Below are 26,523 nucleotides of genomic sequence, written 5' to 3'. Positions count from 1 at the left end.
TCCCCTGCTTCCTACTGGCGGGTTTCAAACCCACAGGAGCCAATGAGAGCGAGCGGACGCGTTGGGCCCCGTTCGTAGCTTCAGGCGCGGGCTTTGAAGAAAAACTGTCGCGGAGGTGTCATGGTGCCACCGGGGCCGTCCGCAGCCGCCGGTGAGTAAGATCGTGAGGCCCTGCGTCTTGCAGGCGCTCCAGCAGGGGCGGGGAAGAAGGGAGGCCACCGAGTCCGTTATTTTAGCGGGAAATGTCGGTCAGCTCCCGTGCCTCAGTCTCCCCCTTGGACGTTTCCAGGCCAGGGAGCGCTGACGCGAGCCCAGGCCCTGGCCTTGGGTAGGGGAGGGTAGATGCGGAGCCAGATGCCTTATAGGCATCTTCCCCGTAATTCCTGCAGCAGCTCTGCAAAGAGACGTCATTGTCCTCTCGTTTAGGTGGAGAACCTGAGACCCCTTCCCCGGGTCGCACACCCAAAAGGAAGTCAAGCGCTCCCTAACCCAGATTTGACTCCAGGCTGAGCTTGGGCGTGGTCCTCTGGGCTGCCGCCTGATCTTTGACAGCTGCCAAGAGGCGGTGTCTGACCCTAAAGGGGGCGGTGGACGCGGTTGGGGGGCGAAAGAGGGGCGTGGGCACTGGAAGTTGGTTAAATCTGCACAGAGAACTGAGGGTCCTGGGTTCCCTGATCTCTTAAATGTACCTGGAGCCCTTAGCTACCTTTCAAAATATGGCTCAGATGCCACCAACTCCCAAATGCACACAGTGTTTTGATAGTTTCAATAATAATACCTGTTGACTATCTGCTAGGTCACGGGCACTGTCCTAGGCACTTTGCATAACAGCTCTTAAAGATGGGCATTTCTGTCTCTATTTTATAGGTCAACAGCAGTGAGGTTTGCTAACTTGCTAGAAGCCACAGCACTGGGATTCTGACCCGGTCTCTCAGCCAGTGCTCTCTCTACACTGCCTGGCACAGTAAAATGCATAATCCTCAAAGTTGTCTCCTAGGGATGCATCAGAGCTGGATATCAAAACACACAGCAACTCAGTTTAATGAAATTAAGAGTTGTTTTGCACCCCATTGTCTTTTTTTTTTTTTTTTTGCCATTATTGAATTTTAGCCTTCTCCAACCACCTGTTATTCCTCTCACTCATTCCCTGCTTCTGAACTCTCATAATTCTTTCTTTGACCCTTTCTTAGGATACCTAGATTTTTCCTTATATTGTAATTATTGTTGTTTATTTTATTTTCATTACTAGATTGAAACTTCCTGAAGACAGAAATACTGAATTTTCATACCCTCACAAATGCCTTGCTTAGAAAGTCACCATGTAGGTGCTCTTGGGTGGCTCAGTGAGTTAAGCCTCTGCCTTAGGCTCGGGTCATGATCTCAGAGTCCTGGGATGGAGGTTCGCATCGGGCTCTCTGCTCAGCAGGGATCCTGCTTCCCCCCTCTCTCTGCCTGTTGCTCTCCATACTTGTGATCTTTGTGTCAAATAAATAAATAAAATCTTAAAAAAAAAAAAAAGAAGAAGAAGAAGAAGAAAAGAAAGTCACCATGTAATAGATGTTTGCCATGAACCCCCTAACCTGGCCTATTTTGTCCTTAGGCTCAAAGAAAACCATGTAAGGGTTTGTGGCAAAAATCATCCCTGTCGAAAAAACCAAAAACAAAAAACACATAATTAGGGGCACCTGGGTGGCTCAGTGGGTTAAAGCCTCTGCCTTTGGCTCAGGTCATGGTCCCAGGGTCCTGGAATTGAGCCCCGCATAGGGCTCTCTGCTCAGCAGGGAGCCTGCTTCCTCCTCTCTCTCTGCCTGCCTCTCTGCCTACTTGTGATCTCTGTCTGTCAAATAAATAAATAAAATCTTTAAAAAAAAAAAAACACATAATTAATAAGACCAGACCAAGTGGCTCCAGGGTGATTCAGTTGGTTAGGCATTGAACTCTTGATTTCAGCTCAGGTCTTGATCTCAGCGTCGTGAGTTCAAACCTCACATTGAGATCCATGCTGGGCGTAGAGCCTACTTAAAAAACTAAATGATTTAAAAAAAAAAAAAAAAGACCAGGACTGGTTAACCATCTCTGATAAGCCAATAACCGATTTCTTCATGCAAAACATAATACGTTATAGCTGAGAACGGTGGCTGTGAGCAAGGACTCTGGGGTTGGATAAACCTGGTTTCAAATCCTAGCTTTGCTACATGTTAGCTAGGTGATTTGGGCATATCATTTACGCTCTTTAGATTTCAGCCTGTAAAATACCACATAGGATTTTTGTGTGGATTAAAGAAAGTAATGTAAGTATGAAGAGCTCAGTATAGGACATGGCATACTGATAATATTTTTAATATAGACATTAACTTAGAGGCAAATTTGTGAGGTTAGGAACTTTGTAACATGGACAGTCCAAAGCCAAAATTATTACAGAATAGTGCCATCTTTTAGAATATTAGCTAAAATCTCCAACTAGGGGCACCTGTGTGGCTCAGTGGGTTAAGCCTCTGCCTTCAGCTCAGGTCATGATCTCAGGGTCCTGGGATCAAGCCCCACATCGGGCTCTCTGCTCAGTGGGGAGCCTGCTTCCTCCTCTCTCTCTCTGCCTACCTTTATGCCTACTTGCGATCTCTCTCCTTCAAATACATAAATAAAATCTTAAAAAAGAAATCTCCAACTAAAGTTCTGCTGTTTGTTTTCCTGTCCATTTTGCAGAAGAGCGGCAGAGAAAGCTCCAGGAGTACCTAGCAGCCAAGGGAAAACTGAAGTGCCAAAACACCAAGTGAGTTTGTCTCACACAATTATGCACGTTTTGTTGTCCTCGTTGCTACTAGCAATTTAAAGCCTTTCAAAACATAGTTCTTTGGGGGTTCCTGGGGGGCTCAGTTGGTTAAGTGTCTTCCTCCGGCTCAGGTCATGATCCCAGGGTCCTGGGATGGAGCCCCATGTTGGGCTCCCTGCTCAGTGGGGAGCCTACTTCTCCTTCTCCCCCTGTTTGTACTCTCTCTCTCTATCAAGTAAACATTTTTTTTTAAAGAAAGGACATACTCTTTAAAAAAAACAGCCCTTTTGTTTGCAGTCTACTCAAACTGCATTGAGAGCTTATGATAACTCAGAAAAGGGTACATTGGTCCAAACATAACAAAAAAGAAAAACCTGAGCAGGTTAAGCACTAATATTGTGACAGTCTCTAAAGGTGGGGGATGGGGGGGGGATCCACAGTATTACGTACAATGCTGGAAGCTTTTCCTATCCCTGCTTTTTTCCCTGGGGAAGTGATTCTTGTGAAGGCTAGAAAAGGTCAAGGAGTTGAATGACCCTGTTTTGTTGTTCCTTGCTAAGGCAGGACAGCCAGTTATAGTCAGTCCTCCATAGCTTCACACCAATATCCTCCAGCCTGACAATGGTCTTTGGCCATTCTCTCAGCACTTACTCTTGAGTTGGACAGAATATGACTGTTTCACTTTTATCTTCCATCAACGTCTTGTCATTGTAGTGGTGTTATTAGTCCCTCTTGCTTAACATTGATATATTTTCTCCCCAAAGAAGAGGAAGTGAATTTTTACAAAGTTGGCTTTGACCCTTTATTTTAGTTTCCTTTAACTTTGGGGTTTCACTCTATTTCCTTGATTAAATAAATTTAATTCATTTATTCAACAAATATTTATTTAATCCATATAATATATCAGTCACTCTTGGTTCTGGAGATGTGGTACTTAACAAGACAGAGAGGTCCCTCCCCCTCCAGGGTTTATGTTCAAGATGTGGGAAACTAACAGCAAATCATGATCAAAGTCCCTTTTAGTCTGGGAATTGGTTTTGATCCATGCAGACTGAATCCTTCTAAATTCTCCTCTGCTTTCCTATCCATTGTTACATTTTCTGCTCACTGGCTAGATTTCATATGTGCTCCTGTTTTTTTTTTTTTTTTTTTTTTTTTTTTTTTTTTTTTTTTTTCTCATTTTATTTATTTTTTCAGCGTAACAGTATTCATTCTTTTTGCACAACACCCAGTGCTCCATGCAAAACGTGCCCTCTCCATTGTGCTCCTGTTTTTTTAATTCTATCTCTTTTTTCACCTCTGAATATTCATTATATGACGATACTTAAAACTTGAAAACGGAAGTTTTTCAAAGAAGCTATTAATTACCTTCTTGACATCATATCTCTACAATATTGCACACTGCAGTATTCAAGAAATGATGTTTCGATGAACAACGGTATGCGAATATGAAGAAGACATGTATTTCATTAATCTTGTTAGAATGCTGCATTTATGCATAGGACATTTCTGAAAAGATCACCAAAAAATGGGTAAGAGTGGTATGGTCACTGAGGAGTAGAATAACAGGACTAAGAAAGGGGTAATAAGGAGACTTTATTGCATATAATTTTGAATTATTTTACAATATACAGAAATTCCAATGATTTAAAATTCTAATCTTAATAAATCTTAATCACTATACTTCCCAGGCCTTGCTGATCTTTCTGTAGTAAGAATTAATCTTATTTTGTCTTTTATAGGCCATATCTAAAAGCCAAGAGCAATTGTCTGAATCCTCCACCTTCTAAATCTGTAAGTAGAAATTAGTCTTTCAAAAAATAATCATTTTGAGGGTGCCTGGGTGGTTCAGCCCATTAAGCGGCTGATTCTCGATTTCAGCTCAGGTCATGATCTCAGGGTCATGAGATCGAGCCCCACGTCTCAGCACGGAGTCTGCTTGAGATCCTCTCCCTCTGCCCCTCCCCCTGCTTATGGACTCACTCTCTCTCTCTCTCAAATAAATAAATTAAATACATCTTTAAAATATAATCATCATCATTTTGGGGGCACCTGGGTAACTCAGGCAGTTGAGTGACTGACTCTGGATTTTGGCTCAAGTCATGAGAGTGAGAACCTGTGATCTTAACGACTTGGGTATGCTGCCATGAAGTTAAATGGCTCATTTAAAGGGAACACCTATATTGGATCTTCCAAGCTACTAACAAGCTATGCTTCCTAAACAGTTCAGTTCAGCTATATTATGGATAGGGTGGTAAAGGATCCTCACATTTTCAAGGTTTAAATGGAAGAAATTAGCCTTCTGAAAGGCTACATATAACATCATTAGACACTGAAGGATAGAAAATATATATAAGACAAAACTGGTAGATCATGATGTGAACAGCTGGGAATCACTGGGTTAGACTTCTACTTCATGTAGATTGAATTAGTGTAGCACACAAGTATTAAATGAAAAATCTGCTGGGAAAAAAGCGTCCTCATTCAGAGTTCCCAGAGGCTTCTCTAGAAGCTGACAATACTGATTTCAGTAAGTCATCTCTTAAATGGGGTGATGCCTACCTCTTTTTTACCCAGTTGTGAAGATAAAAATTAAGTGGGAAAGGCAAGTATGGAACAGGAGGAACTAAGAGGACTAGGCAAATAATAGTCATCATTACAACTGTATAATGCCTTATAATTTATAAAAAATTTATAAAACATTTTCATACCTAATTATAATAGCTAACATTTGAGTAGTTATTATCATCCTGATACTGGGCAAGACACTTACACACAATATCTCAATTAATATTCAAAAGAACCCTATAAGAAAGGTGGCCTTATGACTTAAATGTCCAGATACCTTCATGAATAAAAGGAGGTACTGTTATATTGGGCCTATGATCATAAATAAAAACTATCTTGTGAAAAACAGGATGTTATGACACACTTCCTAGAAGATATATGTCATTGTTGTTATTTTACAAATGAGAGGACTAAGGCTCAAAGAAATTGAGTACTTTGCCAAAATTATGCAGCCAGTAATTATACAGACTCAAGACTTGAACAAAGCTCTTCTGGCATACTGTTACTGCAGTGTTGCTACTCGAAGGAACACAAAGTTTTTCATTTTCTGTTCCTATCTGGCAGTTTAATATATTAAACCAATATCTGAAAGGATTCCTTGGAGCTATACCCTTAAATTTATTGAGAAACTGTGATGTATAATTGTTAAAAACTGACTAGGTCCAAATCCTAACTCCTTCATTTTCTAGCTAAATGACCTTGGGCAATTTATATAACTTTATCTGTAAAATGAAAATAATGGGAGATTTCTCATGGAGTTGTTCAGATGGAATATATATGTATACACACACACACAAACACACACACACACAAAATATATATAAACATATATATACATATAAACATATATATGTTGAGAAGTATGATAGGGTAACAAACTATAAGCTTCTAAGCACAAAAATCTATAAAAATTTTGTGGTTAACTGGAACAAAAAGAGACTCAGGGAAAAAGGGAAAGGTGTTATGTTTTCCATTTTTTTTTTTTTTTAAGATTTATTTATTTGACAGACAGGGATCACAAATAGGCAGAGAGGCAGGCAGAGAGAGAAGGGAAAGTAGGCTCCCCGCTGAGCAGGAAGCCCAATGTGGGGCTCGATCCCAGGATCCTGGGGTCATGACCTGAGCCAAAGGCAGAGGCTTTAACCCACTGAGCCACCCAGGCGCCCCTTCCATTTTTTTTTTAAGATTTTATTCATTTGAGAGAGAGAGAGCATGCATACAAGAAAGAGAAAGAGAGCAAGAAGAAGAAGGGGGTAAGGGAGAAACAGACTCCGCAATGAGCAAGGAGTCTGACATGGGGCTCCCTCCTAGGACCCTGGGATCATGACCTGAGCTGAAAGCAGACACTGAATCAACTGAGCCACCCAGGCACCCCACGTTTTCAATTTTTAAAGAAGAATATAATGTTCTAAATGAATTATAATGAGTATCAAATTTCATTTATCTTAAAATAACAATATTTACACTGTGCCTGAAATTATATCCTTTGCAACTGATTTAAACTAACAATGAAAAACTTTAGATGTTAACTTTAAAAAGTATGAAAAGGCACAGGGTTTGTCAAAGTTATTTTGGGCATGTATGAATAAAAGTGCTTGAAAAACACTGATAAGATGAGCTTTGCAATCTCTTTCAGCCTTACTACAGCCCTCATTTCATCATATCATAATTTTTTTGTGAATATATCTTTTCTATTAGTGCTCCTCAGGGGCAAGTATCCTCCCTTCTCATCTTGCATGCCCTTAGAGTCTAGCACAGTGCCTAGTATATATTCAGTAAACCTGCTGTAATATAAACCCTAGTCATAATATAAAACCTAGTCATCTCCCCTGGCTTCATATGTCCAAAATAAAGTGACCAAATTCAGTTTAGATCAATTGTTCCCTCTTCTACAATCTTTGATTTTTTTTTTTTAAGATTTTATTTTATTTATTTGACAGAGAGAGATCACAAGTAGGCAGAGAGGCAGGCAGAGAGAGAGGAGGAAGCAGGCTCCCCACGGAGCAGAGAGCCCGATGCGGGGCTCAATCCCAGGACCCTGAGATCATGACCTGAGCGGAAGGCAGCGACTTAATCCACTGAGCCACCCAGGCGCCCCTGATTTTTTTTTTAATCAGTTTGATCCATCAATTCTTCAGTGAGTCATCAGAGACCAAGGGTTAGAGACTGAAGTTCCACCTTCAACCCTGCCCCTAACACCCTGCCTGACCTTCGGCAGCTCACTTTTCCTCTCAAATGGAGGGGCTCAATTCCAGTCTTGGGGGCACCTGGATATGGCTCAAGGGTAACTCTTGATCTCAGGGTTGTAGATTTGAGCCCCATGTTGGGTGCAGAGATTACCTAAAAATAAAATCTTAAAAAAAAAATAATAGGGGCACCTGGGTGGCTCAGTGGGTTAAGCCGCTGCCTTCGGCTCAGGTCGTGATCTCAGGGTCCTGGGATCGAGCCCCACATTGGGTTCTCTGCTCAGCAGGGAGCCTGCATCCCCCTCTCTCTCTCTGCCTGCCTCTCTACTTGTGATCTCTCTCTCTCTCTCTCTTTCTCTCTCTCTCTGTCAAATAAATAAATAAAAACCTTTAAGAAAAATAATAATAATAATAATAAAACTTCAGCCTTAATTCTCTGTATTTGCGTGTTGATTGCAGACTATTCTATTAGCCTAATGACTCTTCTAAGTCTAGATTTTCTCTCAATGTAGTACTTAAAACTGCAGAACCAGTTCTACCACTTACAATAAATTAGCAAGGTCAGGCTGATCTCAAATAAAGATATAAAAACTGAACAAAAGAGAAAATATTTGCAAGTCATATATGATAAGGACCTACTATCCAGGATATATAAAGAGCTCTTGCAGGTCAACAGTTAAAAAGACAAATAATTAAAATGGACAAGGAAAATAATAATAATAATAATAAAATGTGCAAAAGATCTATATAGATATACAAAGGAGGCCAAAGGAGATATACAAATGGCCAATAAGAGATGAAAAAATGCTCCATATTATTACCCATCAGAGAAATGCAAATAAAAACCACAATGAAATACTACTTCATACCCACTAGGATGGTTATAATCAAAAAAGACAGATAATAAGGATTGGGGAGGATAGAGAGAAATTAGAACTTTTATACAATGTTGGTGGGAAAGTAAAATGCTGCAGCCACTTTGGGAAACAGCTTAGCAGTTCCTCAGAATTTAAACAGAGTTACCATATGACCTAGCAATTCTACTCCTGTGTATATATCCAAGAGAACTGAAAACACGCTCACACAAAAGCTGATAACAAATGTTCACGGCAACATTATTCATAATAACTAAAAAGTGTAAACAACCCAAATGTCCATCAGTCAATGAGGGAGTAACGAAAATGTGGTATATCCATGAAATAAAATATTTATTCAGCCATTGAAAGTAATGCAGTGCATGTGTGCAAACAAGGAGTATAAGAGAATTCTCTGTACTTCTCACTCAAGTTTGTTTTGAACCTAAAACTGCTCTTAAAAATAAAGTTTTTTATTGAAAAATAGTGGTGAAGACTGACACATGCTACAATATGGGTGAAACTCAAGAACATTCTGCTAAGTGAAAGAAGCCAGACACAGAAGGCCACATATTGTATGACTCCATTTATACAAAATGTCCAGACTAGGCAAATCGGTAGAGGCAGAAAGTAGATTAGTGGTTGCCACTGTTTGTGGGGACAGGGAAGTGAGGAATGCCTTCTAACAGGTATGGGATTTCTTTCTGAGGTGATGAAAATATTCTGGAATGAGAGAGTGGGAATGGTTATACAACCCTGTGAATATACTAAAACCCACTGAATTACAAACTTTAAAATGGGGAATTCTTTGTGATACAAATTATATCTCAATTTTTTAAAAAAGAAGAAGAAAATGCCTAGGGATGCCTGGATGGCTCAGTGAGTTAAATGTCTGCCTTCAGCTCAGGTCATGATCCTAGAGTCCTGGGATTGAGTCCCCCTGGGGCTCCTTAATCAGCGGGGAGCCTGCTGTTCCCTCTGCCTGCTGCTCCCCCTGCTTGTGCGCTCTCTGTCTGACAAATAAATAAATAAAATCTTTAAACAACAACAACTAAGGAATAGCACATGTTTGGAACTTTGATACCATCATCCCTGCCTCTTCAGTAAGCAATAACAGAATGGTGAGAGGTAGATGTAAACATTGGGGCTCAAGGAGTAACCCCCTATAGCCATGTGGTTATCCATCCATCTCCCTGCCTCCCACTTCCAACCCTCCCCTATACCACCACCAGCAACACCACCATTCACATACCATTCTAGAGTGGACATCTCTTTGCCCTTAATGCCAAGTGGTTTTGGTAACAGACTTTCTTTAAACATTCACAAAGCTTACATAGTAATTCTCTACAATATTACCAAATCAAAAGTAAAGAGTGGTAACTCTAGCACTCCCATATCTTCCCCTGGAGACATATAATCTACAAATCTCTGCCAAATTCTCCTTTCTGAAACTTGCTTTCAGTGCAAATGCTCTGGAATCCACAATGACTTGCTCCAATTATTTACTGTATCAATTCTAAGCTCCCATACCTGGCACCTGGGTCGCTCAGTGGGTTAAGCCTCTGCATTAGGTTCAGGTCATGATCTCAGAGTCCTGGGATCGAACCCCTCATCAGGCTCCCTGCTCAGCGGGGAGCCTGCTTACCTCTCTCTCTCTGCCTGCCTACTTGTGCTCTCTCTATCAAATAAATAAATAAAACCTTAAAAAAAAAAAACTGCTTAAAAAATTTTTAAAAACTGCATAAACTCCCATCCCTAGTTTTTTTAAGTTCTCTATAACCTAGTCCTACCTTTCTTATCCAAGATTAAGTCATATGACTGAAACATTTACTTGTTGATAATGTAGAATCTAACGTTAAAACCGTGTCCTGACTTTACAAATATAACTAACTTTCTACTGAAATGTAAAACTTTATTGAAATCTCAAGTCTCCCAGCATCTACCACCTATCCTTGCCACTGATCTCCAGGGATAAGACAAAGGTTCTTGAGTGACCCTGTGACCTTTACAAAAGCAGTGTTATTTAAAAAAAAAAAATTAATGTAGCAATACATAGTACTACTAGGAGGAACTTGGGAGGTACCCTAACATTAGTTTATTATGTATATATCTTTCCAGAGTCCCTAGAAGGACACTTCATTTGGGACATAATGGGCATTCAGCAAATACTTGTTCAACTGAGGCAAATTTTATTTTTTTAAATGTAATTTTTGTGTGTTCACTGCATCTCTGCTTAATTCTATCAGGCTAAAATATTTTGGTATATTTCTGGTGACAGCTCAAGTTATAAAGACCTTATAGGGACATGACACCAGATGGCTCCATTGGTTGAGCATCTTGACTCTTGGTTTCAGCTTAGGTCATGATCTCAGGGTCATGGGATCGAGTCCCTTATAAAGCTGCAGGTCGAACCCCCTTGGTCTCTATGCTCTGCACTCAGTGGGGAGTCTGCTTAAGATTTTCTCCCTCTCTCTCTGCCCCTCCCCCAACTCATGCCTTTATTTTCTCAGATTTAGTTGTCTTGAAATTCTAAATAACTAATTTTTTAGTTTTTTTACTAATTTTTTTGTTTTTAAAACTGAGTTATTGTTATGAATTTATTTTTTTGATGTTTCTCTTTGTCTTTTTAGCATATTATACCCAAAAAAGATGTTACCAATCGTGTTGCTTTGCCTACCAAAGGTACAAGACCCATCAGCATTAAACTCCAACCCAGACCTGCCAATATTACAGGACCCCAGAACCCAAAGTTGGAGGCACCAAAACTTCTGGGTAAAAGGCTGACTTCAGGATGTGTTTCTTCTAACTCAAACTGCAAGCCTTCCAGCAGTTATCAACCACAGCATAAAGCTGGACCATCCACTACTGGAGAATTATCTAGAAAAACTATAGGGTCACTTAATGTGCAAGAATTGAAAACTACAAAGCAGCAAGTAGCAGATCAAGGAACTACTAAATGTTCAGACTCTGTGGACAAGAACCATATTGAACATGAACCCTTGGATAGCTGTCTAAAAGAGATAAACAAAGAGAACTTGCCCCAAACCTTACCAGACTCTGAAAGGAAGTCAAATCCTGAATTATGGACAATAAGTAAACCAAAAACTAACTCTTATAATCAAATCAAGAGCAGTTTGGCTCCCAAACAAGCCTTGGGCAAAAGTTCCAGGAATAGTGCTGTTCTGAAAGACAGAGTTAATAAACAACTTGTTAGAAAAACACAAATTAGGATACCACCAGTAAAGTCACAGCAGCTCTCTAGAGGAACAAATCTTGCAAGACCAGGAGAAAAACTCTCAAAGACAGTTCCCTCTCACAATGTTCAGATCCTTAGCAGGACTCAGGCATCAAAGAAACCAGTGGTCAAGGACATAAAAGATATAAAGGTTAGTAGGGACCAATATGAAAGACCAGATGAAACTAAGTTTAAGTCACACATTGTTACTGAACAGAAAATAAAACAAACTAAATCCTGGACATGCCCTAATGTGCTTCAGGGAGGCATTAATAACAGACATCCAAACATTAAGCAAGATCAGAAATCTACCCGACCTTGTTTTAGAACTCGGACATCATGTGCACTGCAAAACTCAAGAGCCATAAGCCAAAGGCCTAATTTGGCAGTTGGCAGTTTTAATTCAGTCATCCCAAGTACCCCTAACATAACAGCAAATGGAACCAATGGGAATAAATGCAACAACAGCTATCAACAAAAAGCACGGACTTTGGACTCCAAGTTGAAAAAGACTCTTCCCCAGAACCATTTTCTCAATAAAACAGCTCCCAAAACTCAAGCTGGTAACAAAACCATAAGTGGAGGAAGAGTCCCAAATGAGACCCAAACTAATCCAAATATTAAGAAGAAGATCACAGCAGAGGATCGAAGGTACTTTGCTTAATTCCATAATTTTGCAATTTAAGATTAGGCAATTGACCATCAGGAATATTCAGGCCATAAATAAGGGCTTCTGAGTAATTTTTAGCTACAACCCTGAAAGAAAGAAGATTGGAAGCAAATATAACAAATATTGACTTGATAGAGCTAGGTGGGACATACGTGTGTTATAAATTATTCCCTGTAATTTTCTGTATGCTTGAAATTATTTTTTAAAACAAAATTGAAACAGAATGTTTGATTAAGACATAGAGGTTGTAGAAGCAGACTACTCGTTCAAGAAGTACCTTGCAGGAACTGAACAACAGTAAAAGAGGGCAGGGTGGGAAGAGCCAGAGTAGTGGTTTTATACAGCTAGGAAGTGGGGTGTTGGTAGTCCCTTGTTAAGCAGACCAGTGGTTACATCTAGGAGTGTTATCAGGGAAGAAAGAACAGGAAACTTCCATGAGTCTGAGCAGGCCAAGTTTTGAAAAGTAAGCTAAGACAAAGAGGAGCAGTGAGTTCACATTCAGAGTTCAGACCACAGCAATGGGGATCTCAGGGTGCTGGAGGTTCACATTAACATACATGTAGCTGGAAACCAAGCCAAAAGTCTTCACACTGTCTGCACTGGACTAGATAGAGTCACAGTGTGCTGAACCTCCCAGGAGAAGCACTTTTATACAGTTGGGTGGGCTAGAAAATGAGATTCCTGACAAGGGCTAAAGGAACATGTAAAATTAAATGGTATGTAGAAGATATAATAGGATGAAGAGAGGGCAGGATCTATTCTCTGAATATAGCCCTGAGCACCACCAACAAGTTCTCTGCTCTCCCAAAGAGACAGAAAACAGACCGCTTAATTTAGGGTGATGTGATTGAGAGAGTAAGGCTGAGCTGACTTTTTTTTTTTTTTTTTTTGAGCTGACTTCTTTAGATAGAAGGATCAAGGAGGTACTTTCAACAGTGACATGTGGTCTAGGAAAAGGATAGTGACAAAGAGAAGGATGAGCCTTCTGAGCAAAAAGAAAACTGAGTATAAAGACTCCAAGCTGGTGAATGAGGAAATCAGAATCCCTCCCCCTGGAGCCCACAGTCTAGACCAGATAACAGATGTTGGGTCTTTAAGACGGTGTGTGGAGTGCGGTCTGTGTTTGATTACGCAAGTAGAGTCTGGAGAGGGACAGACCACTCACTCATTGCTTGAATGTTCCTTCAGCACCTACAGAGTGCTGGGCTCCTGGCAGATACAGTGGTGAGAGCACACAGTTACATTCTACCTTCATGGAGCCTTTTTTCTGGTGTCTATGTGGAAAGTACTAGAATAATAAAATCACAGCACTGAGGTCCTGGGAATAAGTTGGCTTAGAAAAAGGTAAGTTTCCTCTTCACTTATGATTGGAAGGAAGTCTGAGAGAGGAAGAATGCCAGGAACATATAGGAAACACATGCCAGACATCTTAGCTTCTGTCATTAAGCAGGTTGTTACCATGAAGGTGAAGGAGTTGGGGCACTTGGGGCTGAAATAAGCGCTATGGATTGTGCTCTGGAGTCAAGGAGAGAAATGAGGGTTAAGTAGTTATTGACATTCTGGAAGGAGCAAAACCATAAGGTCAGAAAACAGATCGGTGATCACCAGCAGCTGGGATGAGGAGAAGGGTTGACTACCAAGAAGCATGAAGGAATTTTTGAAGGGATTATATTGTAGTTGGGGTGACATGACTTTATGCATTTGTCAAATCTCACAGAACCATACACTTCAAAAAAAAAAAAGGTGAATTTTGCTGTATGTTACTGAACACTTGTGGGTTCTAGACACTGAGCTAGGCACTGGGACATCCAAGGTGTCTGCCTTCACAGAACTTGCATTCTAGTGGAGAAGACAGAAAATCAACACATTGATGAAATTAAATAATACACACAATTATCTCTTCTAAGAGGTGTCATTTGAGCAGAGGACTGAATGAAGATGATAATTCAAGACCCTGAGACAGAAATGAGGGTGGGTCAAGTAACTGAAGGAACATCAAACTCCTGGTGGAGATAGAGTAAGAGGGAAAGGGGTATGAGCAGTGACATGGTCTGCTTTACACTTTAAAACTACTCTGGCTACTGGGCACATGATGAATTTGTTGAGGGTGAGAGTGGAAGCAAGGACATGAGTTAGGAAGGAAGTTGCTACAGCATTTCAGGAAGAAGGTGACAGTGATACAGACTGGGGTCATGGTAGTAGAGATAGAAGCCTACTGGCTGTACAATGTTGTGTCAGATGTGAGGGAAAGAAAGAACTATATAAAGTCAAACCCTCATTCTAGGTCCCAGCAACTGGGTAGATTGGGGTACTATTGACCAATATAGGCTATTTGGGAACAGGTTTGGAGATGAACATCAAGACCTTTATTTTAGACAGTCAATATGAAGTGACTGTCAAACATCAAATTAAAAAACACCAACTAGGCAGTGGGTTTTATAAAGTTTGGGGCTCTAGGGGAAAATCTGGCTTGAAATGTACATCTGTGAGTTACCAACATGTAGTAATTTAAAGAAGCTGAAGAGCCTACATTCACATGCTTGAGTCTATGGGTCTTGGTGCCTCTTCCAGCAGTAATCTGTTGACTGCTTAGAAGCAGGAGCAGGTGGAGGAGAGTGAGGATTAAGATTTGGCCACCATCAGAGACTAGCTACTTATGATTCCTGAAGTTATTGATCTTGTTTAGGAAGAATGGTGGTCATGTGTAGTCAGGAGAGGGCTAATGAACCAGGAAAAGTGGGTGACTCTGGCCAAGACCTTATTTTTTTTTAAAGATTTCTATTTATTTATTTGACAGACAGAGATCACAAGTAGGCAGAGAGGCAGGCAGAGAGAAAGAGAGGAGGAAGCAGGCTCCCCTCTGAGCAGAGAGCTCGATACGGGGCTCGATCCCAGGACCCTGAAATCATGACCTGAGCTGAAGGCAGAGGCTTTAACCCACTGAGCCACCCAGGCGCCCCTGGCCAAGACCTTATTAAGGGCAGAATGCAGGTTTGGTGGGTCTGGTTGAGTGGCAGATAGAGAGCTTATGGTAAGAGAAATGGAGTGCTGAGTTTGTGATCTCAGAGGTGGATGGATGTTTTAGGAAAGCAAGTGCCAGAAGTAATATACAGGTGAAATGAAAATTTTTAGGGAAAAATAATGAAGAATAATCATGAAGTCAAGGAATTTGAGGAGTGAGATCCTAGTAATCCCTCTGCAATCTGCCTTCTGAAGGGTAGGGGCAACCATTGTGGCGATTACCCATTTGTAAATTGTTTTTAATTCCATTCTCCTGACTTTGTGTGTAGTTGAAGGTATTTAGTAGTACTCAATCTATGCATATCTTATACTTTGAAAGTGTGACTACATACAAAAAGAAACCTAAAGCATTTTCCCATCCTCTGACTCTTAATTTTATAACAGGAAACAACTGGAAGAATGGCAGAAATCTAAGGGGAAAGTCTATAAACGGCCTCCTATGGAACTTAAAACAAAAAGAAAAATAATAGAGGAAATGAATATTTCATTCTGGAAGAGCATGGAAGAAGAAGAAGAAGAAAAGAAAGCACAACTTGCACTGTCCAACAAAATTAACAGCACTCTAACACAATGTCTACAGCTCATTGAGGAGGTGAGTAAGGAGGATAAGCTCCCAAAGCTTTGGCCTAGAGCTTTAGAGTTTTTAAATATTTTTCTTAAATACAGTGTAAGAGAGATAACCTTGGTCTAGGCAGAAATTCATCTGTTCTTTTTAATATAGAGTAGCAATAATAATAATGGTATGCAATTAAATAAAGGCTCTTACATGCCAGGCACTGTTCTAACACTTTACTTACATGATCTCGTACAATTATCAATAACAACTATTACCACGCCCACTTAAATGAAACTAAGGCACAAAGAAGTTGGAAAACTAACACAAGCAGTCTGCCTCTTAAGGGATCCAAAAGGAATTTTGCCTTCTTTAGGCATCAAGGTCAAGGAGTAAATACTTGATATTTGGATATGAAGTTGAAGTCAAAGGCAAGGTCATGTGTAAAATTAGGTTATCCTGATGACTCTGGGGAGCTATAATTGAGAGCTAAATTGTATCTTGGATTCTACCGATAAGGATAAAGGAGATGGTAAGCAAAGGGTATGATCCTTAGGAGATGCCTTGAAGGCAAAATATATTAATAAAAAACAATTGTGTAGACATCTATATTAAGGTCCTTGCCTGAAGCAAACCAAATTCTGTCCTTTGGCTGATGGCATTGGACAGCCACAGAAAAAGGAAACCTTCAATTTAGGACTACTCCAGGCAATTTTTTCACAAAATTCAGTTAAACATTAGTTATTTCTCCTTTATGGGATTTAAGTCAATTCTTTTTTTGTTGTTGCTATCTTTTATTTCCATTGTATTAAAGAAAATGCATGAGTACACTCTTTAACAATTTTTGTTTTAGATTTTATTTATTTATTTGACACAGAGAGAGAAGCAGAGGGACCTACAGAGGGAGAAGGAGAAGCAGACTCCCCACTGGCCAGGGAACCTAATGCGGAACTCAATCCCAGAAATCTGGGATCATGACTGGAGCCAAAGGCAGACGCTTAATGGACTCAGCCACCCAGGCACCCCCATGAATACATTCTTATTATTAAAAACATTTCAGGGACAACTGGGTGGCTCAGTTGGTTAACTGTCAGGACTCTTGATTTCAGCTCGGGTCATGATCTCAGGGTCATGAGATTGAGCCTCAGGCCAGGCTTTGCACTATGCCTGTGCATAGAGCCTGCTTAAAATTCTCTGGCTCCCTCTGCCCCTCCCTCCCTCTAAAAATAATAATAATAATTATTATTATTATTATTATTATTATTAAAAAATTAAAAATAAAAACATTTCAAACAATAGAAAATGACTAGACCTCCCCACCAAGCACATCTGTGCATGCATGCACACACACCAATTATGCATCCCAGGCTTCCCCCTAGACCTGACCACTATTGTCAATTATCCATCCAGACAGCTTTTATGCAAGTACATTCCACATAGGCACATAAAGAAATGAAGTATATAGTTTTGTGAGTTGCAATTATTTTATTTCAGATTTTTATATATGCTCTTTTGTTGTCTTGTGTTTTCCAAATATTAGTATTATGCTGGCCTTGATAGTTAATTTGGGCATTTTCCTCTTCTTCTGTACTCTGAAAATAGTTTATACAACATGAGAATTATTTTTTCTCTGAAGCTGTGGTAAGAACTTGCTCATAAAGTCATCTAGACTATGGGGCATCGTTTTGGGTATATCTTTTCAATTTTTTCTGTGACCATTGGTCTATTGGGGTTTTGTATTTCCTGAGCTAATTTCAGTGATTCTGTACCTTTTATTTAAAGAAATCTTCAATCTAAAGAGATTTAAAGAAATCTCTTCGATCTCTTTAAAAGGCCATCTCTGGGGTTTTATTGATTTTTTTTTTCTCTTGCATCAATGCCTCCATCTGTTTTTATGTTTATTGTTTTTAATTAGCCTTTTTAGTTGAAAGCTTAAATCATTTATGTCAGTCTTATTTTCTTAAAAATACATTTTAATGCTATAAATTTGCCTCTGAATTTAGCTTTGGTCATATCCTTTATGTTTGATTAGGTAAGGTTCTGTCTTAGTCAGAGTCAACTCAGAAAAACAAACTGCTCCAGGTATCCTAATAGAATGAATGTAATGTAAAGGTTGTTTCACAATATCTTATGTAAGTTCCCTAGAAGCAAACCCTAAGAGGAGAATTTGTGTGAAAGTAATTTATTAGGAAGAGGGTCCCAGGGGAAACAGAGAGGATTAGAGATGTGGGCCCAGAAGGGAAGGAGAACAAGAAGGATGTGGTATCAAACAAAATCCATGGAATATAACTGTGGCACAATCCCACAAGGTAGCTCTGGAGACTGGATCAGACCTCTCAGAATCATACTGATCAGGGCAAGGAAGCTATAGTATTAATACCTCCATGGTAATTGATTAATGGCTGCCCCTGGGGATATTAAAAAGTCCCAGGCATTCTGACTCTCTGGTATATACAAAGAGGAGTAGACGCTGACTGTTGGACATGAAAGCACCTTATAAGCCTCAGTGCACAAAAATGGTACAGAGACCATCAGAGGAAATGTGGGTACTACACACACGGCTGACAGCAAAAGGGAACCTGAGGTAACAGAGGCGCTAACTTCAGGAAGCAGCTATCACCCACTGGGCTAAGGGGAATGAAGAGAGGTTGAGGGTATTAGAATCTAGAAGCTAGGAGAAACAAACTCCAACTCTAAGGAGGCCATACTACCTAGCAGATGCTGGTACCAAAAACTGGTGGAGGGGCCCAGCAGGGCTAGGGCTCAGACCTTGAGGAAAGGATGCTACCCACTGGGTGCTTTTGCCTCTGAGAGAGCACAGTGAGGCAGGATCTGTAAGCACCAGGAAAAAAGGTAGAGACTAGAACCTACTGTTGCTGCCAGAGTGAAGGACCATTGCTGGGGTGGCGAAAGAGGAAATCCCTCTCTTCTCCATGCCCACAGTCTCCCTCTAAATCCCCATACTGGAAGAACCCTGCAAGGAACTGCTGTGAAAACAGTGGGTGATTTACAGAATTCCAGCCCCAGTGCCCCAAAGCAGAGGATAAAAGGTGGGTTTGGAGCGAGGAGGCCATAGGTTAATAATTGACAAGCATGCTCATTATTTTTCGTCTCTAAATAGTTTGAGATTTCCATTTTGAGTTCTTTAACCTGAAAGTTATCTTAGAAGAATATCCAGATAGAGTTCTGTTTTGTTTTGTTTTTCCTACCTTTTTTTCCAACTTCTAATTATACTACATTGTAAACGTAGCCTGTATGTGTTCTGCTTGATAGAATTTGTTGAAATGAATGTCTGATCAGTCATGGTGAATGTTCCATCTCTTAGATGAATGTTGGAATTCCTGATTCATAGATATTCCCTCCAGAACTCTCAACTTCTCTTTCATACTCTCCTTTCTCTGTTCTGTCACACCGGGTTCTGGAAGAATCCCACAACCAAATTTTCAACCCTTTGATTTCTTCTTCAGTTCTGTAGAGATCTATGTCTCTTTCATGCAGTGTTGGTTTTCTCAGACATTGAGGATTCTTAACTGTGAGCTTACCTTTGGGGCTTCCCCCTCTCAGGAGGAGTAGGAGGCACTGCTTAGCCGAGTGTGCCAGTATCTGGGTTTCTGGCCATGCTAGCTCCCCATAGTCCTGCCAGTCCCTGTCACTCTCCACTCTGGATACAAGCCAGAAGGGGACCAAATTAGGGAGGATATTTTAAAGTTACTTTTTGTGAGAATTAGTTCTTTTTATATATGCTACATAGATCCCCAACACACACAAATATACACACCCCATGACCCTTGCTTACCTGTGCCATCCTTCATCCTTCTGCTAGAAACATATGGAAATTCTATTCCCTATTCAGCGTTCACATTGTTATGAATATGTAAGAAATATATGAATGTTGATTCCTATAGGGTTTGGTGAGGTTTGGTTTGGGGTTTGGTTTTGCATAAAAATGTAAACATATTCCTTACCTTCAGCTGTGAAAAACATTTTATGATTTGGTCTTGGGTAACTCTTAAAGCTGAATGACCATTGTCAAAACTTATTGAAATATACTGTTTAAATGGATGCATTTTATTATATGTAAACTGTACCTCAGTAAATTTGAATTTTTTTAGAAATTAAGCAAAAATGATCAGACTGATTTCTGCACAACTGCTCTGATGAACATTAGATGTGAGAATAACAGCAAAATGGTAATAATTACCTCTGGGTATTTTTTTTTTACAGGGTGTACCTTCTAGTGCAATATTTACCATATTGTCCAGTATTCCCGAGGTCGAAAAATTTGCTAAATTCTGGATCTGTAAAGCAAAGTTGTTGGCAAGTAAAGGTCCCTTTGATGTTATTGGGCTATACGAAGAGGCCATTAAAAACGGGGCAACAGTGAGTATCTGTCTTGGGTGGATAACTTCCTGAAAATTCTCTCATGTTAGTTGTCTGTTGTTTGCAGTAGTGGCAGTCATACAATGTAACTGTAAACTTCTAATTCCCTTCATCAAGTCTACATAGATTATGAAGCACACAAGTGCTTCATGTACATTTAATTAAAAATGTATTTGCTAGGGGCGCCTGGGTGGCTCAGTGGGTTAAGCCGCTGCCTTCGGCTCAGGTCATGATCTCAGGGTCCTGGGATTGAGCCCCGCATAGGGCTCTCTGCTCCGCAGGGAGCCTGCTTCCTCCTCTCTCTCTGCCTGCCTCTCTGCCCACTTGTGATCTCTGTCTGTCAAATAAATAAAATCTTTAAAAAATAAATAAATAGATAGATAGATAGATAAAGGCTGTATCTGGGTGATTGGATTACGGGTGATTTCTCTTTTTAAGTTTCACTATTGTTCAGTTTTTCTGTAATGAGGTATATGACTTTTATGATAAAAACAAAAATCCAGTAAAGACAACACTAAAACATATGCTGCATTTTTTTTATAACTAACTTTACATCTTTGGGCCAGAATCTTTATGTGGCGATCCATCTTCAGGGGGATCATGTAAGTCAATAAGAAAATTAACTGATTTAGAGAAATGTCACTACAGACAGCTTTCCATAAGCACGTTTCTTCATTAAAGCATGCCAGCATTTAACCAACATTTTCTTTGTTCCTTCATTTTTCACATAAAGCTGTAAATCTGAAACTTTTTAAATGTTATTTGTAGTCAGATAAGAGATTTTTAAAAAGGAAACATTTTTCTTTAAAAAAAAAAAAAAGAAGCTCCTTTGATGGTAAGCAAAGTTCCTTAGATCATTTCCTCTGTGAATGTTTTTAATACTGTTTATGTATTTTCTTGCTTCCAGCCAATACAAGAGTTACGGGAAGTTGTTCTTAATATTTTGCAAGACCCAAACAGAACCACAGAAGGTACTGCTATTTTTGTATTTAAATTTCACTCCCTTTAGGGGCATCTGGGTGACTGAGCAGGTTAAGCCTCTGCCTCCGGCTTGGGTCATGATCTCAGGGTCCTGGGATCGAGTCCTGCATCGGGCGCCCTGCTCAGCAGGGAGCTTGCTTCCTCCTCTCTCTCTCTGCCTGCCTCTCTGCCTACTTGTGATCTCTCTCTGTCAAATAAATAAATAAAATCTTTTTTTTTTTTAATGTTTTAAATTTCACTCCCTCTAGCCACTCAAGTAAAAGCCATCAAGGAACACATAAGGGAAAAAAGAAAAGAATTATAAGTCCCCTGAATTCCCTCTCACTTCTTGGTTTCCATAGCCTAGCTTTTTCAGCCATCATCATCAGCTGAATTATTTCATTATTACAAGTAAATATACTGCTCAACACCAAACATAGGTTGTTTTCACAAGAGCAGCCTATGGTAGAGTATCTTGATTCCCTAGAGTGCTAGGTGGGAGAAGACAAGTGGCTCTTTCTCAGAAGAGACTGAGGCAGAAGGGAGAGATGCCTCTGTGTCATAACAATCCACCTGTACTCACACAACCAAATTCACATTATAGCCTTTAAAAATAGAGGCACCTGGGTGGCTCAGTCAGTTAAGTGTCTGCATTTGGCTCGGGTATGATCCCAGGGTCCTGGGATCAAGCCCTGCATGGGGCTCCCTATGGGGGAGACTGCTTCTCCCTCTGCTGCTTCCCCTGCTTCTGTTCTCTCTCTCTCTCTCTCTCTCTCTCTCTCAGAGAGTTAAGCAGCTGCCTTCAGTTCAGGTCATGATCCTGGGATCAAGCCCTGTATCGGAATCCCAGTTCAGCAGAGAACCAGCTTCTCCCTCTCCCTCTGCTTGCTGCTTTGTCTCCTTGTGTTCTCTCTGTATCTCTCTATCAAATAAATAAATAAAATCTTAAAAAATAAATAAATATAATCTTTTTTTTAAAAAATCAGCTGGCACAGAAACGTTTTCACTTAGCTAACCATTGCTATCATTGGTTAGAACCTTTAGAAAACTCTTCTCTGAAAATTACTGTGCCAAAAACAGGGAGTGGCCCACTCTAATTGCTTATATTTGTCATATGAATGGAAAGAAAAAACAAGCTCCACTGAGAAAAGAAAACAGATTATTTTTCTGATCTTAGAAGGTGACAAATATTCCTCCTTTAAGACAGATTGAACTTTGGGGAACAACCAAGTCATGTGGAATGATAGCTAACTAACCTATTACTTTTGGGAATAAGGTCACAGAGGCAATATGCCCAATGGTGCTCTTATACTGGGAATGATGCTACTATTCAGATATTTGTTTATAATTCATGGCATTGTTCTTCAAAGGGATAAGAAAAAAGACAGGAATCCGTATGTTTCCCACTTCTTGGCCCCCGCAACCTCTTTGAGGGTCTTAGCCTCCAGCCACAATATCTGCCTATCTCAATCCAATTTTCTTTCCTTCCTTTTGGTTGTTGTGATTGAGCTATCATGTATATTGTGTTCAAACAAGACATTTTTTCACCCATTGCCCAAGGTAATAATCATGTTGTCATCTCTGGGTAGGAAGGGATTGGAAGGTCAACTGAGTTAACCCTAGTGAGTCAAGGAAATTGACCCAAGGTATGGTATAAGGTAAAAAAAGCAATGATTAGTCCCTAAGGGAACCTCTAATAAGAGGTGGGAATGTGTTCTGTATGTGGAAAAACTATCAAGGATCCATCTAAAGGGACAAGGAGGCCCAAAGTGTGTCTGGAGGGCTGGTTAGAAAGATGGCCTCGTACAGCAGAGCATTTTTAGAGGGCTGGGTGGGAAAAACTACACGTCTCACTTCAAATCCGTTACTCTTTTTTAAACTGGGAAATCACTGTGTATGTTGATTTTTCATTTTGTTGCCTTTTAGTTCCAGTATTAAAACCTATTGCTAAACCTTACTTTCCTTCTTGACCTTGCATACGCAGGCGTTACCTCTGACTCTCCAGTTGCTGAGACGAATGTAACAGCAACAGAACAACTGGCCGACAAGACGGAATCTGAAAAGTCTTGTCTGTCTCTGAAAGAGGGAGAACAGGTTACAGCAACACCCCAAATAACCAAGGCAGAACAGGATAATCATCCTGGTATCAAATTACAGATCGCCCCGATCCCTAGGTAAGCAAACTCTAAGTAGGCTTTGTGTTCATGGGTCTAATTCAAGCCCTGTTCTCAGTTTCACTTCCACAAACGCAGAGCACCAGCAGTTTACGGAGACCCCTGCGTCATGTGAGGACAGGTGGTCTAATGTCAAACCCATCTTTGACATTAAGGAAAGGAGCTGAGGGTGAGGGGAGGGTTGGAACCACTGACAGGAAGACCTGTGCCCTTTCTGTGTACACACACCATCGCGCTCACAGTACTCTGAGGAGACCTGACCCGCAGTGAGGAAGGTGGTGCTGGAGTGTGGAGACAGGTTGGAATGGGTTTCCCCTCCCTCCTGGACTGGGTGCTGCACTTAGAGATCCCACCCGCCTTTCCTCCCAGGCCCCGGGGCAGGGACACAGAATGCCAAGCAGGGGCAACCTCTGTAGCTATAGGAGAGAAGGGACAGTGATTAGCCCTATAAGAACAGGCTGTGCCATCGGATACGTACTAGGTAGAAGCTGTGCGTTTTATTGAAAGTGTTTGATGTTTGAATAAGTAAAAGTTTAAGGCAGAATTCATAGGAACTGTGTCAAAGTATCAGTGCGATTTCCTAAAACGTTAACATCAGTCTCTATCCATGATCTTAAAAAAGACTTCGCGGGTACCTGGGGGGCTCAGGGGGTTAAAGCCTCTGCCTTTGGCTCAGGTCATGGTCCCAGGGTCCTGGGATCGAGCCCCGCATCGGGCTCTCTACTCGGCAGAGAGCCTGCTTCCTCCTCTCTCTGCCTGCTTCTCTGCCTACTTGTGATCTTTGTCTGTCAAATAAATAAATAAAACCTTTAAAAAAAAAAAAAAAAAGACTTCTAAACAAAAGCACCACAACCACACAGTTCTGTATTTTAGTTCCCTGGAAAGCACAGTTGGGCCTCTTCCAGTCCTAAACCCCCCTCTCGGTCCTGCCATTACAGCCGATTCACAGAAGGACGAAGGCAAGCAGGGGGTCTGAAAACCACCTCTTGCTGACTCTGGAATTTATTATGAGAGTTCTTAGCCGACCAGCCTGCTAGTTTTCTTAGGCTAATGTCATCAGTGGGTTTATGAGCTGTAGAACAGATTTACTACATGGAAAGTTCTCTGCAAACTATCCTCAGGACTACTTTTACTGGAACACATTAAAGTTTACAAGGAAGATGCCCAGTTGGTCCGGTTTCAGTTTGTGGTTTGGTCCACCGTCTTAAAAGAGGTTTTTTGAATAATTTTCTGTCAAAGCCAGAAAGAATCTTAGAATTCATTTGTCCCACCCCATTTGGTGTTAGGCCCCATTTCCTTAAAACCTATCAACTCTTTGAAGGTTCATGGAATAAACAAACACCACTGCCAAGTATCAAAGGCAAACCACACTTAACACTTCGGGAGATTCTGAATGCCTCCTTCTGTCTCGCAGAATAAGCGGCTTGCCCGAAGTACAAGACATGAAGCTCATCACCCCCGTGCGGCGCTCGGCCAGGATCGAGCGGGCGGTGTCCCGCTACCCGGAAATGCTGCAGGAGCACGATGTGGTGGTGGCCTCTCTCAAGGAGCTGTTAGAAGTGGAAGAAACAGAGTGTTTCATATTTCGGAAAAATGAGGCCTTGCCTGTAACATTAGGGTTTAAAATCCTCGAGTCCTAATTTCTTAATGCCTTTCTGTTGTTGTTGTTAAAGGTGCTTTCAGAGCCTCGTCCAGGTGACCTGGACAAAACTTTATAATGGACAGGCAGACTGCGGGCTCTCAGGAGTTAGAAGCCCCTGGACTTACTCTCAAATTTGATATCCCCACGGGACTGCCTTTGTTTTATTTAAGACTACAGTTTGCCACAGTTTTATAGTATGTAAATTTTAAACTATTGACTATTCATTTACCCCACAAGTATGGTAAACATTTTCACCTTATTGACCTAATTTACTCTCAGCATAGTTCTTTTTTACATGAGGAGGCTCGTGCCACAGGATGATAGACTTTCCTTTCTACATCCAACTTCCCAGAGGGGACGAGTCCTCCCTGCCCCAGTGAGGGGAGCTTAGAAGCTAGCTTTCTGGACCAGATGCCATGTGACACAGTCTGATCAAATTCCCTCATTTTACGGAGCCGATGCTAGCTATGCTTTTGCTCAGATGTCCCAGATGACTCTCGTATGCGACTCTGACTTCCGTCACAGTGTCCCTATAGATAAGGGGCAATTCCCGTCCTGTCTGTGCCAGGGCTTCTCCAGTGAAACACAGCGGTATTAGTTGTCTAGCTTCTATATCCAAATCTAATTGTGCATTTGTTATTCAGAAATGCTTCAAAGAAAAACAAAAGGGAGCAGGGGAGAGGGGTGGGGAGGGCCACTTGCTTCTTCAGTTCTTTGCTATGGGGACACTTGGCCTGAGAAGATAGTACAAGCCCCAGAGACTATCATAGGTTGCCTTTCCTTCCTCCTGGGCAATTCTTCTTGGAAGGGTAAAATTAGAATCATTATGTAAATATAATGTATAGAAAAACCTAGCCAACATATTGTGAATTTTTAAATTTTAGCTTTCTTAATATTTAAGTATTATCTAAAACAAAAAAATTAAATTTTGTTCATTCCTGCTTATTCATGTATTTTATTTATTATTTTTTTTTAAAAAGTGATGATGGCTTGGCCTAGCGAATTAGGGTTTTGTCCGGGAAACACTGTTAGGCCATCTCAAGAGACCTCACAGTGAACATTCATTACCATGAAGAAGTCACCTTGATCAGAGTCTGACCATCATCCCCACCCAGGAACTAGATTTTCTCACAACGAGGAAAGCACCATGTCTCTAAGTCAGGTTTTTAATGACAAGGTTCATAAAACTGAGCTATAAAGCCATAAAGTTAAAATACTAATTTTCAATAAGAATAAACAGTCACCATGACCAAAATGCAGGAATCCACACAGCCAGCCTTTCCTTTCCTTTGGACAGACTCCCTTCACCTGCCCAAATAATGCCCAGGGAGCTGCTGAGAGATCACAAAATCTGAAAGCCTGTGTCAGGTTTCTGTCGGTTACTAGGGGAAAAGTCCTACACACACAAACAATAGTGTAAGACACTGTTATTTAGTGCTTCCTCTGGCTGGGTTCTGTACCCCTTATCTCACTCCATCTTCTCAGTAGCCTTATGACATAGGTGTGGTGA

The 26,523-nt window shown here is 40.7% G+C and overlaps 1 protein-coding gene across 1 annotated transcript; it reads left to right on the top strand.

Annotated features, from left to right (window-relative positions):
* The first annotated feature begins 104 nt into the window (after positions 1 to 104).
* On the top strand, positions 105 to 25,939 carry CKAP2L (cytoskeleton associated protein 2 like). The gene is made up of 9 exons (XM_045979741.1): positions 105 to 151; positions 2,704 to 2,770; positions 4,513 to 4,564; positions 11,009 to 12,264; positions 15,689 to 15,896; positions 20,082 to 20,237; positions 21,145 to 21,208; positions 23,182 to 23,371; positions 24,786 to 25,939. The coding sequence occupies exons 1-9, from the start codon at positions 121 to 123 to the stop codon at positions 25,009 to 25,011; spliced, it is 2,250 nt and encodes a 749-aa protein (XP_045835697.1). The 5' UTR covers positions 105 to 120; the 3' UTR covers positions 25,012 to 25,939.
* Positions 25,940 to 26,523: the final 584 nt, after the last annotated feature.

Source organism: Meles meles, chromosome 15, assembly GCF_922984935.1.
Source record: "Meles meles chromosome 15, mMelMel3.1 paternal haplotype, whole genome shotgun sequence".
Lineage (NCBI taxonomy): Eukaryota > Metazoa > Chordata > Mammalia > Carnivora > Mustelidae > Meles > Meles meles.
The sequence above is the reverse complement of the archived record's forward strand: the minus strand, read 5'-3'. Positions and strand labels throughout refer to the sequence as shown.

Excerpts from the sequence above, each read along its gene's own strand:
- CKAP2L (XM_045979741.1), top strand. The coding sequence starts at position 121 with ATGGTGCCACCGGGGCCGTCCGCAGCCGCCG. Across the intron at positions 21,209-23,181 it reads CCCAAACAGAACCACAGAAG|GCGTTACCTCTGACTCTCCA; the intron begins GTACTGCTATTT and ends TTGCATACGCAG. Across the intron at positions 23,372-24,785 it reads CAGATCGCCCCGATCCCTAG|AATAAGCGGCTTGCCCGAAG; the intron begins GTAAGCAAACTC and ends TCTGTCTCGCAG.